This window comes from Tachypleus tridentatus, unplaced genomic scaffold (assembly GCF_004210375.1).
Source record: "Tachypleus tridentatus isolate NWPU-2018 unplaced genomic scaffold, ASM421037v1 Hic_cluster_1, whole genome shotgun sequence".
Taxonomy (NCBI): domain Eukaryota; kingdom Metazoa; phylum Arthropoda; class Merostomata; order Xiphosura; family Limulidae; genus Tachypleus; species Tachypleus tridentatus.
In genome coordinates, this window is record NW_027467777.1 from 6,829,816 (window position 1) to 6,844,937 (window position 15,122).

At 28.1% G+C, this 15,122-nt stretch overlaps 1 protein-coding gene across 1 annotated transcript in view; it reads left to right on the plus strand.

The window, feature by feature from the left end:
• LOC143242009 (uncharacterized) overlaps nucleotides 1–15,122 on the plus strand; it is a 78,389-nt gene that overhangs the window by 14,311 nt on the left and 48,956 nt on the right. The window contains exons 3-4 of the mRNA XM_076485351.1: nucleotides 344–435; nucleotides 8,040–8,110. Of these exons, the coding sequence (XP_076341466.1) occupies nucleotides 344–435; nucleotides 8,040–8,110 (163 nt within the window). The remainder of the gene's footprint in view (nucleotides 1–343; nucleotides 436–8,039; nucleotides 8,111–15,122) is intronic.

Genomic DNA, 15,122 nt, shown 5'->3' on the forward strand with positions numbered 1-15,122 from the left:
CTACTGAAATGTAAACCAATGAAGTCTAATGTCGTAGTATTATAATGACTTATATGATTTAAAGTAGGCTAACTATATAGATAACTATTGAAATGTAGATGAATGGAGCTTATGGTATAATAAAATCTGACTGGCAGTCGTTTTTTTATCACAAAATAAGGCTTAAGAAACATGAAAACTACAATAATTAGAATGTGTTGATTTATCAATTGGTATCATTGGAGTTTCGCTATGACTTGTCTAATATTTTATATGGTTTAAGTAGATGTGTTACTTTTATAAAAGGATTCCTGATTGGATGTGTTGAATAGTTTTATTTACTGTGTTTTTATTAATTGTTAAGAAGAACTGAGGGTTTAAATGACCAGTCTAGTACTCAGGACCTCTCCAAGCAACTTGGTTATTCCAGTGAGCTAGATTCTGATAATTCACATGGTGAGTTTATTATAGAAGTATTATTAGAGATAATGAAATAACAAATTCTTGACTGCTACTTTAAAATTGAAATAAATAATGCTCACATTCATAATGGAAGCAGATTTATTAATGAGTTAAATACACATTTACAAAGTTACTATTACCACATGAGAAACAACGTGACAAATGGTAAAAATATGATTTTTGAGCACATAAAATTCAGTAATTCATTCTTAATGCGTACAACAATTTCAAATGTAAATTACAACCATGTGCATAGTGTGATGTAATCTTAAATGTTTATAACTGTCAAATGTAAACTAGAACCATGTGTGTAGTGTGATGTAATCTTAAATGTTTATAACTGTCAAATGTAAACTCGAACCATGTGTGTAGTGTGATGTAATTTTAAATGTTTATAACTGTCAAATGTAAACTAGAACCATGTGTGTAGTGTGATGTAATTTTAAATGTTTATAACTGTCAAATGTAAACTAGAACCATGTGTGTAGTGTGATGTAATTTTGTTCTAAAATCATCATTGTTAAGGAAGCTTATACATTCAATAAATAGAACACTTTATTTAAAAATAGAAAAAAATTGAAATTTTGTGATATTGAGTGTTTGTAAAGATTTATAAAGATGTCCAACTGAATCTGTGAAACTGTGTAACAAGATTCCTTTAATAATAAACTTAAATAATAATAATAAAAAGTTACAGTGTCATAAATGTTTATATGAGTAAGGTATAAATAATAACATTTTTGTTATTATAAGTTGTGATGTTTTAAATATTTAATCAATCAGATATTTCTAATAAACTACAAGTTGGTTTAATAAGATATAGTTATGTATAAACTTACAAGCTGGTTCAATAAGATTCAGTACTGAATAGTGGATAAAACTTACAAGCTGGTTCAATAAGATTCAGTACTGAATAGTGGATAAAATTTACAAGCTGGTTCAATAAGATTCAGTGCTGAATAGTGGATAAAACTTACAGGCTGGTTCAGTAAGATTCAGTGCTGAATAGTGGATAAAACTTACAGGCTGGTTCAGTAAGATTCAGTGCTGAATAGTGGATAAAACTTACAGGCTGGTTCAGTAAGATTCAGTGTGAATAGTGGATAAAACTTACAAGCTGGTTCAATAAGATTCAGTGCTGAATAGTGGATAAAACTTACAGGCTGGTTCAATAAGATTCAGTGTTGAATAGTGGATAAAACTTACAGGCTGGTTCAGTAAGATTCAGTGCTGAATAGTGGATAAAACTTACAGGCTGGTTCAGTAAGATTCAGTGCGGAATAGTGGATAAAACTTACAAGCTGGTTCAATAAGATTCAGTGCTGAATAGTGGATAAAACTTACAAGCTGGTTCAGTAAGATTCAGGGCTGAATAGTGGATAAAACTTACAAGCTGGTTCAATAAGATTCAGTGCTGAAGAGTGGATAAAACTTACAGGCTGGTTCAGTAAGATTCAGTGCTGAATAGTGGATAAAACTTACAAGTTGATTCAATAAGATTCGGTGCTGAATAGTGGATAAAATGTACAAGCTGGTTCAATAAGATCCAGTGCTGATAAGTAATAAATTTCTTTTTCATTGTCTTCTGTCTGCAAGTTGAGATATTTTATAAAACATTAGGCTTAAAAGATGTGTGTTGTTGCCAGTAGGAGGTGATATAGGATTGAGCCATATAAAGTCAGATTAATATCTCTGAAGTCATGTGAAATATGATTGAGGCATGGTTATTAATGAATGTGATATTTTTAGTGCATAATAATTTTGTATTTAATTATGAAAATGGTGAGACTATGGGACTAAAATTTGTTAGGGTGGGATTTATCTTTAGATAAGACTGTATTTTTCTGAAAGGGTGGTTGTTTTTGGAATGGGTTGTAGTGGATGAATGTATGAATACTAAGGACTGGCTTTGAGGTTGTTTTATTTTTAAGTTGTTTAGATGGGACAACATCTTGTAGTGACAAGTTTTATGTTAAGATGCTCTCAATCTGCAGGTGGAATAAAGTCATGTGTAAATAAAATATTAGATACACTACATATTTGGTTTAAAAACTGAGTTTTCAACCTGTACTTCTACTTCTTTCATGGGGTTCACATCAGGATCATCTTATTGGTCTGTGTACCTCTCATTTATGGTGCTTAGATCACTGTTTATTTCAGCAACTGTTGATATTGACATGGCCCAACATGGCTTTAAACCACAAATTTTGAAACATACCATCACTGCCAGTTATAGCTGTTGCTTGACAGCCAAGGTTACAACTTTGCTGATTTAAGCATTGATCTGATTTTTTATCACTTGCTTCAGTGTTTTATACCACACGTAACTGCTCTTGATGGTATCTGTCTTGTGACACTCTCCACCTACAACAGTGCACCCTGTATCTTATTGCTCTATATAAGCACTCTCCACCTACAACAGTGCACTCTGTATCTTATTGCTCTATATAAACACTCTCCACCTACAACAGTGCACCCTGTATCTTATTGCTCTATATAAGCACCTCATAAAGATAATATTATCACTTTTTTTGTGGTCTAATATCATCCCAGTCACTAGGAAAATGTTAAATTTCAAAACATACTCACCATCCACTTATAGCTGGAATTGCACATTGAGAAGGTGGTTGCCTCATTCCTCTTGGTCACACTCTCATGCATCATTGTCAGTGGGGTTTGATAGACCAATGGAGCCTAATTCAGGATTTTTAAGATACTCCTTCTACCCTTCCACGTCCCTTACAGGCTGACTTTAACTGATGTTTGTACCTGAAGGATATTACCGTTGCTCTCCCAATCAATGCTCTCAACTGGGATTAGTCAGGTTAATTTCTATATGTATATCTTCATATTTGTCTTGTTCTGTGTATCTTTGTCATACTTCACACCACTCTATGTAATGTCCTGCTGTTCAATTGACATGATTTTCACTGCTTCACCAGTTTCTGGTTTTGCTCCCCTTTTCTTTCCATTATCTCTGACAGTCCAGCATTTGTCATCTTACACTCCATCTTCATGCATGTCGTTGTTCAGTCCTTTCCTGAAGGCTCAGTTTTCATGTTTAGCTTCCTTCTCTTTCCACTCTATTCATTTTTTTCTCCATGGCAATTTACCTGTGTATGTGGTACATTTATTACTTTTGATCTGTTGTACCTTTCTTTTACTCCTTCCCATCCTGCCGTTCATCAAATACCATCCTTTTTGCATTGTTTTTTTTTTTAACAGGGCCTCCTTTCGGTTTCCCTATTGTGGGCTATTATGGCATTATCTGTTCCTTTTCAGTTTGCTGACTTTGCTTTAGTTGACAGTTATCCATATTATTCCATTGTTCTGTTTTCCTATCCTCTCTGCTCTGTTTCCCTTTGTGATTAATATCTCTATGTGATCATCCATGTTTTTCCCCATGTTTTCTTTAAGTTTCTGCTCTTAATGGTGCATGAGAATAGCCATTTTAACATTTTACACAATCAAGGTTTGCAGTATTTATTGTTTTCTTAGTTTGTGTTTTCTCCTTTTTTCTGATAAAAGTCCCTTCATGATTTAATATTTTCTGGTTATACAGTCCTAAATGATGAATAGTATACCTAACTCAGAAGTGTAAATGATGAATAGTATATCTAACTCAGAATTGTAAATGATGAATAGTATACCTAACTCAGAAGTGTAAATGATGAATAGTATATCTAACTCAGAAGTGTAAATGATGAATAGTATACCTAACTCAGAAGTGTAAATGATGAATAGTATACCTAACTCAGAAGTGTAAATGATGAATAGTATACCTAACTCAGAAGTGTAAATGACGAATAGTATATGTAACTCAGAAGTGTAAATGATGAATAGTATACCTATCTCAGAAGTGTAAATGATGAATAGTATACCTAACACAGAAGTGTAAATGATGAATAGTATACCTAACTCAGAAGTGTAAATGATGAATAGTATATCTAACTCAGAAGTGTAAATGATGAATAGTATACCTAACTCAGAAGTGTAAATGATGAATAGTATATCTAACTCAGAAGTGTAAATGATGAATAGTATATCTAACTCAGAATTGTAAATGATGAATAGTATACCTAACTCAGACGTGTAAATGATGAATAGTATATCTAACTCAGAAGTGTAAATGATGAATAGTATATCTAACTCAGAAGTGTAAATGATGAATAGTATACCTAACACAGAAGTGTAAATGACGAATAGTATATGTAACTCAGAAGTGTAAATGATGAATAGTATACCTAACTCAGAAGTGTAAATGACGAATAGTATACCTAACTCAGAAGTGTAAATGACGAATAGTATACCTAACTCAGAAGTGTAAATGATGAATAGTATATCTAACTCAGAAGTGTAAATGATGAATAGTATACCTAACTCAGAAGTGTAAATGATGAATAGTATATCTAACTCAGAAGTGTAAATGATGAATAGTATACCTAACTCAGAAGTGTAAATGATGAATAGTATATCTAACTCAGAAGTGTAAATGACGAATAGTATACCTAACTCAGAAGTGTAAATGATGAATAGTATACCTATCTCAGAAGTGTAAATGATGAATAGTATACCTAACACAGAAGTGTAAATGATGAATAGTATACCTAACTCAGAAGTGTAAATGATGAATAGTATACCTAACTCAGAAGTGTAAATGATGAATAGTATATCTAACTCAGAAGTGTAAATGATGAATAGTATACCTAACTCAGAAGTGTAAATGATGAATAGTATATCTAACTCAGAAGTGTAAATGATGAATAGTATATCTAACTCAGAATTGTAAATGATGAATAGTATACCTAACTCAGACGTGTAAATGATGAATAGTATATCTAACTCAGAAGTGTAAATGATGAATAGTATATCTAACTCAGAAGTGTAAATGATGAATAGTATACCTAACACAGAAGTGTAAATGACTAATAGTATATGTAACTCAGAAGTGTAAATGATGAATAGTATACCTAACTCAGAAGTGTAAATGACGAATAGTATACCTAACTCAGAAGTGTAAATGACGAATAGTATACCTAACTCAGAAGTGTAAATGATGAATAGTATATCTAACTCAGAAGTGTAAATGATGAATAGTATATCTAACTCAGACGTGTAAATGATGAATAGTATATCTAACTCAGAAGTGTAAATGATAAATAGTATACCTAACTCAGAAGTGTAAATGATGAATAGTATATCTAACTCAGAAGTGTAAATGATGAATAGTATACCTAACTCAGAAGTGTAAATGATGAATAGTATACCTAACTCAGAAGTGTAAATGATGAACAGTATACCTAACTCAGAAGGGTAAATGATGAACAGTATACCTAACTCAGAAGTGTAAATGATGAATAGTATACCTAACTCAGAATTGTAAATGATGAATAGTATACCTAACTCAGAAGTGTAAATGATGAATAGTATATCTAACTCAGGCGTGTAAATGATGAATAGTATACCTAACTCAGAAGTGTAAATGACGAATAGAATATGTAACTCAGAAGTGTAAATGATGAACAGTATACCTAACTCAGAAGTGTAAATGATGAATAGTATACCTAACTCAGAATTGTAAATGATGAATAGTATACCTAACTCAGAAGTGTAAATGACGAATAGTATATGTAACTCAGAAGTGTAAATGATGAATAGTATACCTAACTCAGAAGTGTAAATGACTGAATAGTATATGTAACTCAGAAGTGTAAATGATGAATAGTATACCTAACTCAGAAGTGTAAATGACGAATAGTATACCTAACTCAGAAGTGTAAATGATGAATAGTATACCTAACTCAGAAGTGTAAATGATGAATAGTATACCTAACTCAGAAGTGTAAATGACGAATAGTATACCTAACTCAGAAGTGTAAATGACGAATAGTATATGTAACTCAGAAGTGTAAATGACGAATAGTATACCTAACTCAGAAGTGTAAATGATGAATAGTATATCTAACTCAGAAGTGTAAATGATGAATAGTATATCTAACTCAGAAGTGTAAATGATGAATAGTATATCTAACTCAGACGTGTAAATGATGAATAGTATACCTAACTCAGAAGTGTAAATGATGAATAGTATATCTAACTCAGAAGTGTAAATGATGAATAGTATATCTAACTCAGAAGTGTAAATGATGAATAGTATATCTAACTCAGACGTGTAAATGTTGAATAGTATACCTAACTCAGAAGTGTAAATGATGAATAGTATATCTAACTCAGGCGTGTAAATGATGAATAGTATACCTAACTCAGAAGTGTAAATGATGAATAGTATACCTAACTCAGAAGTGTAAATGACGAATAGTATATGTAACTCAGAAGTGTAAATGATGAATAGTATACCTAACTCAGAAGTGTAAATGATGAATAGTATACCTAACTCAGAAGTGTAAATGACGAATAGTATACCTAACACAGAAGTGTAAATGATGAATAGTATACCTAACTCAGAAGTGTAAATGACGAATAGTATACCTAACTCAGAAGTGTAAATGATGAATAGTATACCTAACTCAGAAGTGTAAATGACGAATAGTATATGTAACTCAGAAGTGTAAATGATGAATAGTATACCTAACACAGAAGTGTAAATGACGAATAGTATATGTAACTCAGAAGTGTAAATGATGAATAGTATACCTAACTCAGAAGTGTAAATGACGAATAGTATATGTAACTCAGAAGTGTAAATGATGAATAGTATACCTAACACAGAAGTGTAAATGATGAATAGTATACCTAACTCAGAAGTGTAAATGATGAATAGTATACCTAACTCAGAAGTGTAAATGATGAATAGTATATGTAACTCAGAAGTGTAAATGATGAATAGTATACCTAACACAGAAGTGTAAATGATGAATAGTATACCTAACTCAGAAGTGTAAATGACGAATAGTATATGTAACTCAGAAGTGTAAATGATGAATAGTATACCTAACTCAGAAGTGTAAATGATGAATAGTATACCTATCTCAGAAGTGTAAATGATGAATAGTATACCTAACTCAGAAGTGTAAATGATGAATAGTATACCTAACTCAGAAGTGGTGTATTGTTTGTAATTTCTTTCACACCCCATGGTTTTTCTGTGAGTGCACCTTAAAGGGAGTCATCTTCTTACCAGCTCTCCACTTCAATGTAGAACTCTAGCTTTTTGTGAGGGGAGGTAACATGTTGTACCAGAAGTTATATATATATATACTCACCTTCCACTTCTAGTATGGTTTTATGTGATCTTACTAATATCAAAGTGGTTAACAGCTGGAGGATTAGAGAGTGTGTGATAGGGTGGTGTTGCACTCTTTTGGTAGATGATTGCTGAATTAGCATTTGCACATTAGTATGCAGAGCTAAGTGGGAGTATTAAGGTTTGTGACAAGTTACAATTTGCACCAATAAACAGTCGTGTATGTCAAGAAAGCCTTTATGAAAGGAGGTAAATACCTATCAGAAATACATTTTAAGAAAATGTTAACATTTATTGAGTGAGCTGTGCATGTCTACCCCTAGTTATAGAATTAACAATTTTAGGGCAGTGTACATTTCTTAGATTGTTCTAATAATTAGTTGTTTTTTTGCAGAGCAAGAAAGAAAGAAGAAGAAAACAGAGACAAATGATGATGAATGGAATGGACACACATCAAACAAACTGGTAAAATCTAAAACTTAAATTATGATAAGGTTTGAGTTTTATTAGGTTATTGTTCCAAAACAACATGACCTATCCTTGAAAGACTATAAATATTTGAGTTGCTACAAGTCATGTACAACTTCTCTTTAGGTTTACACTTGTGAGATGTTACCTCTGTGCATCACTAAGAGCAGTTACATCATGTATGAATACAGTGGAAGTTCTTACATGTGTACAGAGCCTTGAACAAAATCCCAAACCTCTACATATATTTACTTGTATTGTTCTGACCATGATGTAATCATCATAAGCTATAGCCATTCACCTGTAGAAGGGTAACACAACCTCCAAAGAAAATCATTCCTGTGGACATTAATACAGGATCACAAGCATATTCTGTCATCAGTAGTGCTTGTCCTTAGTTGTGTGATTTTTGAATTTCTTTGATTGACTGTCAACCCAATTGAAACCTCATTTGCTCGTGCTGTCACATTTATTTTTTTTTGCTACTTTAATAAATGATTGCAAATAAAAATAAGAGCTTTAAAAAAAGTAAAAAACAAATGTCTGGTAACTCAGTCGTTCCTCTTCAGGTACTTTCAACAGCACATTTTATATTCATGAAATTGATGTTATTATCCTTATTGTGTAGAATAAGGATGTCTGACAAGTTTCAGATATCAGTCCATGGCCAGGTACTAGGATTGTATTGAATATATGAAATTACGACAGTCTTGTAAGGCTGTGATGAACCATGGTATAACAACATGCTCATATTTGTTTTCAGTGGATCTTTAGGCAGAGCAGATTTAATAAGTTTGAGAACTTTACTGGACTGCAATGTGCTGAGGCCTTCTTCATTGTTGATGCTGCTGTCCATCACATGTTCGATTCCCTTCTGTATTACTCTTCTCCAGTTCAAGACCATCATTCTATTTAATTGTCTTATGTGGAGCATGATCATGTTTGGGATTATTTTAGCCAGCTTTTGTTTCTGGAACTTCTCTCTCATGAGGAACAGGTACTGTTCTCTATGTTTATAACACATATTTGTGATTTTCTATCTATTTTGCTTATAAGTCATAATGACTCTTGGGTTACTTTACTTTATGAGCTTTCTTCTGTCCCACCTCCCCACAGGTCATCATCTTCCTTCTTGTCCTTGTGACTCATTTTTGTATTCTGGTCTCTTTTATTCTTCCCATTTACACTTATCCTCCTCTCTTCCTTACAACCCACTCATCTTCATTGTCTTATTTTTATATACTTCTTCGTGTCTCCACACTTCATCACTGTGACCTTTATTGTTTTCATGATGACATGATTTTTATTTGTTTGTCTTGATGGCCTCTATTCATTCCTCTATTGTTTCTAGTTTATCCTGCTTTCTCTATTTTTGGGATTTCCTCAGTTTGTATGATTCTCTTTCATTTCTCTCCCAAACTCAAGTCCAGCCGTTTTTCTCACTGCACCAATTCTTTTGTTTTTGAACTGGTGTTTCTTGTCAACAGTCTTCCTTCTATTGATCACTGATGCATCTGTTAAATTTAGGATTCTCATGGAGCTACACTCTCTCCTGTTTCTCATCTTATTATTTTAACTCTCTCATTATAGACTCATCCTCAGGGAACAACCTCATAAACAGTTTGTGCTTGTTAAAGTTTTAATTATATAACATTTAATAAGTGTGTACAAATTATTAGTAAACATTACAAGGCTTTTGTACACAAAATATCATGTTTTATTAAGTTTTAGGATTTCTTAATTAATGGTTTGTTGATGCATTTTTTCCTTTTTGAATGTTGACTGTCCAACAGGCAAAGTAATTATTATTGTTATAAGAAAAAAAACAAACTTTTATGCACCAAAAAATTATCAAATTTCACATGTAAAATATACGTCACCACCTCATCATGTTTTAGAAAAAAGTTTAATTTATTTGTTATTTTCACCATTGTATCTCTGTATGTGTTTGGTCAGTTTGACCAACCTTTTAATCACCATGAAAATTAGGAAATATAAATTGTTATTTCTTCATGGAATAACTACAAATTATAACATGACAATAAAAATGTAAATTTTTAAAGCTTGATTCTCATAACATTATACATCTATTTATATTTATTATAATGTAAATTTTTAAAGCTTGATTCTCATAACGTTATACATCTATTTATATTTATTATAATGTAAATTTTAAAGCTTGATTCTCATAACGTTATACATCTATTTATATTTATTATAATGTAAATTTTTAAAGCTTGATTCTCATAACATTATACATCTATTTATATTTATTATAATGTAAATTTTGAAAGCTTGATTCTCATAACATTATACATCTATTTATATTTATTATAATGTAAATTTTTAAAGCTTGATTCTCATAACGTTATACATCTATTTATATTTATTATAATGTAAATTTTTAAAGCTTGATTCTCATAACATTATACATCTATTTATATTTATTATAATGTAAATTTTTAAAGCTTGATTCTCATAACATTATACATCTATTTATATTTATTATAATGTAAATTTTTGAGAGCTTGATTCTCATAACATTATACATCTATTTATATTTATTATAATGTAAATTTTAAAGCTTGATTCTCATAACGTTATACATCTATTTATATTTATTATAATGTAAATTTTTAAAGCTTGATTCTCATAACGTTATACATCTATTTATATTTATTATAATGTAAATTTTAAAGCTTGATTCTCATAACATTATACATCTATTTATATTTATTATAATGTAAATTTTAAAGCTTGATTCTCATAACGTTATACATCTATTTATATTTATTATAATGTAAATTTTAAAGCTTGATTCTCATAACGTTATACATCTATTTATATTTATTATAATGTAAATTTTAAAGCTTGATTCTCATAACATTATACATCTATTTATATTTATTATAATGTAAATTTTTAAAGCTTGATTCTCATAACATTATACATCTATTTATATTTATTATAATGTAAATTTTAAAGCTTGATTCTCATAACGTTATACATCTATTTATATTTATTATAATGTAAATTTTAAAGCTTGATTCTCATAACGTTATACATCTATTTATATTTATTATAATGTAAATTTTAAAGCTTGATTCTCATAACGTTATACATCTATTTATATTTATTATAATGTAAATTTTAAAGCTTGATTCTCATAACGTTATACATCTATTTATATTTATTATAATGTAAATTTTAAAGCTTGATTCTCATAACATTATACATCTATTTATATTTATTATAATGTAAATTTTAAAGCTTGATTCTCATAACATTATACATCTATTTATATTTATTATAATGTAAATTTTAAAGCTTGATTCTCATAACATTATACATCTATTTATATTTATTATAATGTAAATTTTAAAGCTTGATTCTCATAACGTTATACATCTATTTATATTTATTATAATGTAAATTTTAAAGCTTGATTCTCATAACGTTATACATCTATTTATATTTATTATAATGTAAATTTTAAAGCTTGATCCTCATAACGTTATACATCTATTTATATTTATTATAATGTAAATTTTTAAAGCTTGATTCTCATAACATTATACATCTATTTATATTTATTATAATGTAAATTTTAAAGCTTGATTCTCATAACATTATACATCTATTTATATTTATTATAATGTAAATTTTAAAGCTTGATTCTCATAACATTATACATCTATTTATATTTATTATAATGTAAATTTTGAAAGCTTGATTCTCATAACATTATACATCTATTTATATTTATTATAATGTAAATTTTAAAGCTTGATTCTCATAACGTTATACATCTATTTATATTTATTATAATGTAAATTTTAAAGCTTGATTCTCATAACGTTATACATCTATTTATATTTATTATAATGTAAATTTTTAAAGCTTGATTCTCATAACATTATACATCTATTTATATTTATTATAATGTAAATTTTAAAGCTTGATTCTCATAACATTATACATCTATTTATATTTATTATAATGTAAATTTTAAAGCTTTATTCTCATAACGTTATACATCTATTTATATTTATTATAATGTAAATTTTAAAGCTTGATTCTCATAACGTTATACATCTATTTATATTTATTATAATGTAAATTTTTAAAGCTTGATTCTCATAACATTATACATCTATTTATATTTATTATAATGTAAATTTTAGAGCTTGATTCTCATAACATTATACATCTATTTATATTTATTATAATGTAAATTTTTAAAGCTTGATTCTCATAACGTTATACATCTATTTATATTTATTATAATGTAAATTTTAAAGCTTGATTCTCATAACGTTATACATCTATTTATATTTATTATAATGTAAATTTTTAAAGCTTGATTCTCATAACATTATACATCTATTTATATTTATTATAATGTAAATTTTAAAGCTTGATTCTCATAACATTATACATCTATTTATATTTATTATAATGTAAATTTTAAAGCTTGATTCTCATAACGTTATACATCTATTTATATTTATTATAATGTAAATTTTTAAAGCTTGATTCTCATAACATTATACATCTATTTATATTTATTATAATGTAAATTTTAAAGCTTGATTCTTATAACGTTATACATCTATTTATATTTATTATAATGTAAATTTTAAAGCTTGATTCTCATAACATTATACATCTATTTATATTTATTATAATGTAAATTTTAAAGCTTGATTCTCATAACATTATACATCTATTTATATTTATTATAATGTAAATTTTAAAGCTTGATTCTCATAACGTTATACATCTATTTATATTTATTATAATGTAAATTTTTAAAGCTTGATTCTCATAACGTTATACATCTATTTATATTTATTATAATGTAAATTTTAAAGCTTGATTCTCATAACGTTATACATCTATTTATATTTATTATAATGTAAATTTTAAAGCTTGATTCTCATAACATTATACATCTATTTATATTTATTATAATGTAAATTTTAAAGCTTGATTCTCATAACATTATACATCTATTTATATTTATTATAATGTAAATTTTTAAAGCTTGATTCTCATAACATTATACATCTATTTATATTTATTATAATGTAAATTTTAAAGCTTGATTCTCATAACGTTATACATCTATTTATATTTATTATAATGTAAATTTTAAAGCTTGATTCTCATAACGTTATACATCTATTTATATTTATTATAATGTAAATTTTTAAAGCTTGATCCTCATAACGTTATACATCTATTTATATTTATTATAATGTAAATTTTTAAAGCTTGATTCTCATAACATTATACATCTATTTATATTTATTATAATGTAAATTTTAAAGCTTGATTCTCATAACATTATACATCTATTTATATTTATTATAATGTAAATTTTGAAAGCTTGATTCTCATAACATTATACATCTATTTATATTTATTATAATGTAAATTTTGAAAGCTTGATTCTCATAACATTATACATCTATTTATATTTATTATAATGTAAATTTTTAAAGCTTGATTCTCATAACGTTATACATCTATTTATATTTATTATAATGTAAATTTTAAAGCTTGATTCTCATAACATTATACATCTATTTATATTTATTATAATGTAAATTTTAAAGCTTGATTCTTATAACGTTATACATCTATTTATATTTATTATAATGTAAATTTTAAAGCTTGATTCTCATAACATTATACATCTATTTATATTTATTATAATGTAAATTTTAAAGCTTGATTCTCATAACATTATACATCTATTTATATTTATTATAATGTAAATTTTTAAAGCTTGATTCTCATAACGTTATACATCTATTTATATTTATTATAATGTAAATTTTTAAAGCTTGATTCTCATAACATTATACATCTATTTATATTTATTATTTTTATGTTATTGACCTTTTACCAGTACTTGCAATGATGCGGTGCAGGTACACTCTTGTTACAGTATCCAATAACATAAAACTGGCCTTTACAAAATGACCCATCTTGGCTGTGTTCTTGTGAACTTGTATTTTGTAGCATACAGTCAAACTTGTGTTATAATACATTATGTATACAGATTATTACTGTTTACAAATAAGTTTTAAAGTTCAGTAATTAAAACAGAACAGTAAATGAAGGAATATAGAAAACAATGATTTGTTGTACTTGCAATACATGTACCTGCTTCCTGTAATTTGCTAAGCCTTGTCAAATTTCACATGTGAAGGATGTAAACCAAATTATTTTTTTTAATTTTTATATATTCATTTTGAAATAGCCAAATATTATAAATTACTCAATCAATTTTGCAAAATTCTGCTGTAATTTATCAGGCATACTAACTAAACTGTATTTGGGTAATGAAAAATTTGTTTTTTGAACAACATTCTCACTTGCTGCATCCTTCTGTGATTCAAGAATAGCCTAGGGAACTTCCCATCTTCTAGAAAATGAGAAAACCACCAGGGGATATTTTGAGCTTTTGATTTCAAATATTTTCAAAAATGGAAAGAGGTGGGCAGAGCCTCAGTGTTTGATTCAGTACATGAGCAATATCCAGCAAATTGAAAAAATAGGTTTTTATTTTACACTCTAGCTGGTCAATGTTGTTAGTTTCAGTTTGTAATTAAAAAAATATAGACTTTGTATTTGGACGTAATACACATGGAATTTGAACCAAAACTGTATTCAACATGCCATGTGACAAACAGAAATTGATATTTAGGATTTTTCTTCATTATATACTTTTAAATAAAGACGTTAACATTGGCATAATACTAAAATTTGAATTATAATCTACAATTTGATATGAAACTTATTGACGTATGTTCCTAAAATACAAATGTGATGATATGTCTTTTATCTTTGACCATAAAAAAAACTTGTAGCAGTAGGTTTAACTCACTGTTTTCTTTTCCACTTGGCCAGTTGTTAAGACCTTTGGCTATGACTCTTCTTTGGAGCATCCCCCACTTAGACAGTGGGAAGTATACAAATTTATAATGCTAAAGTCAGG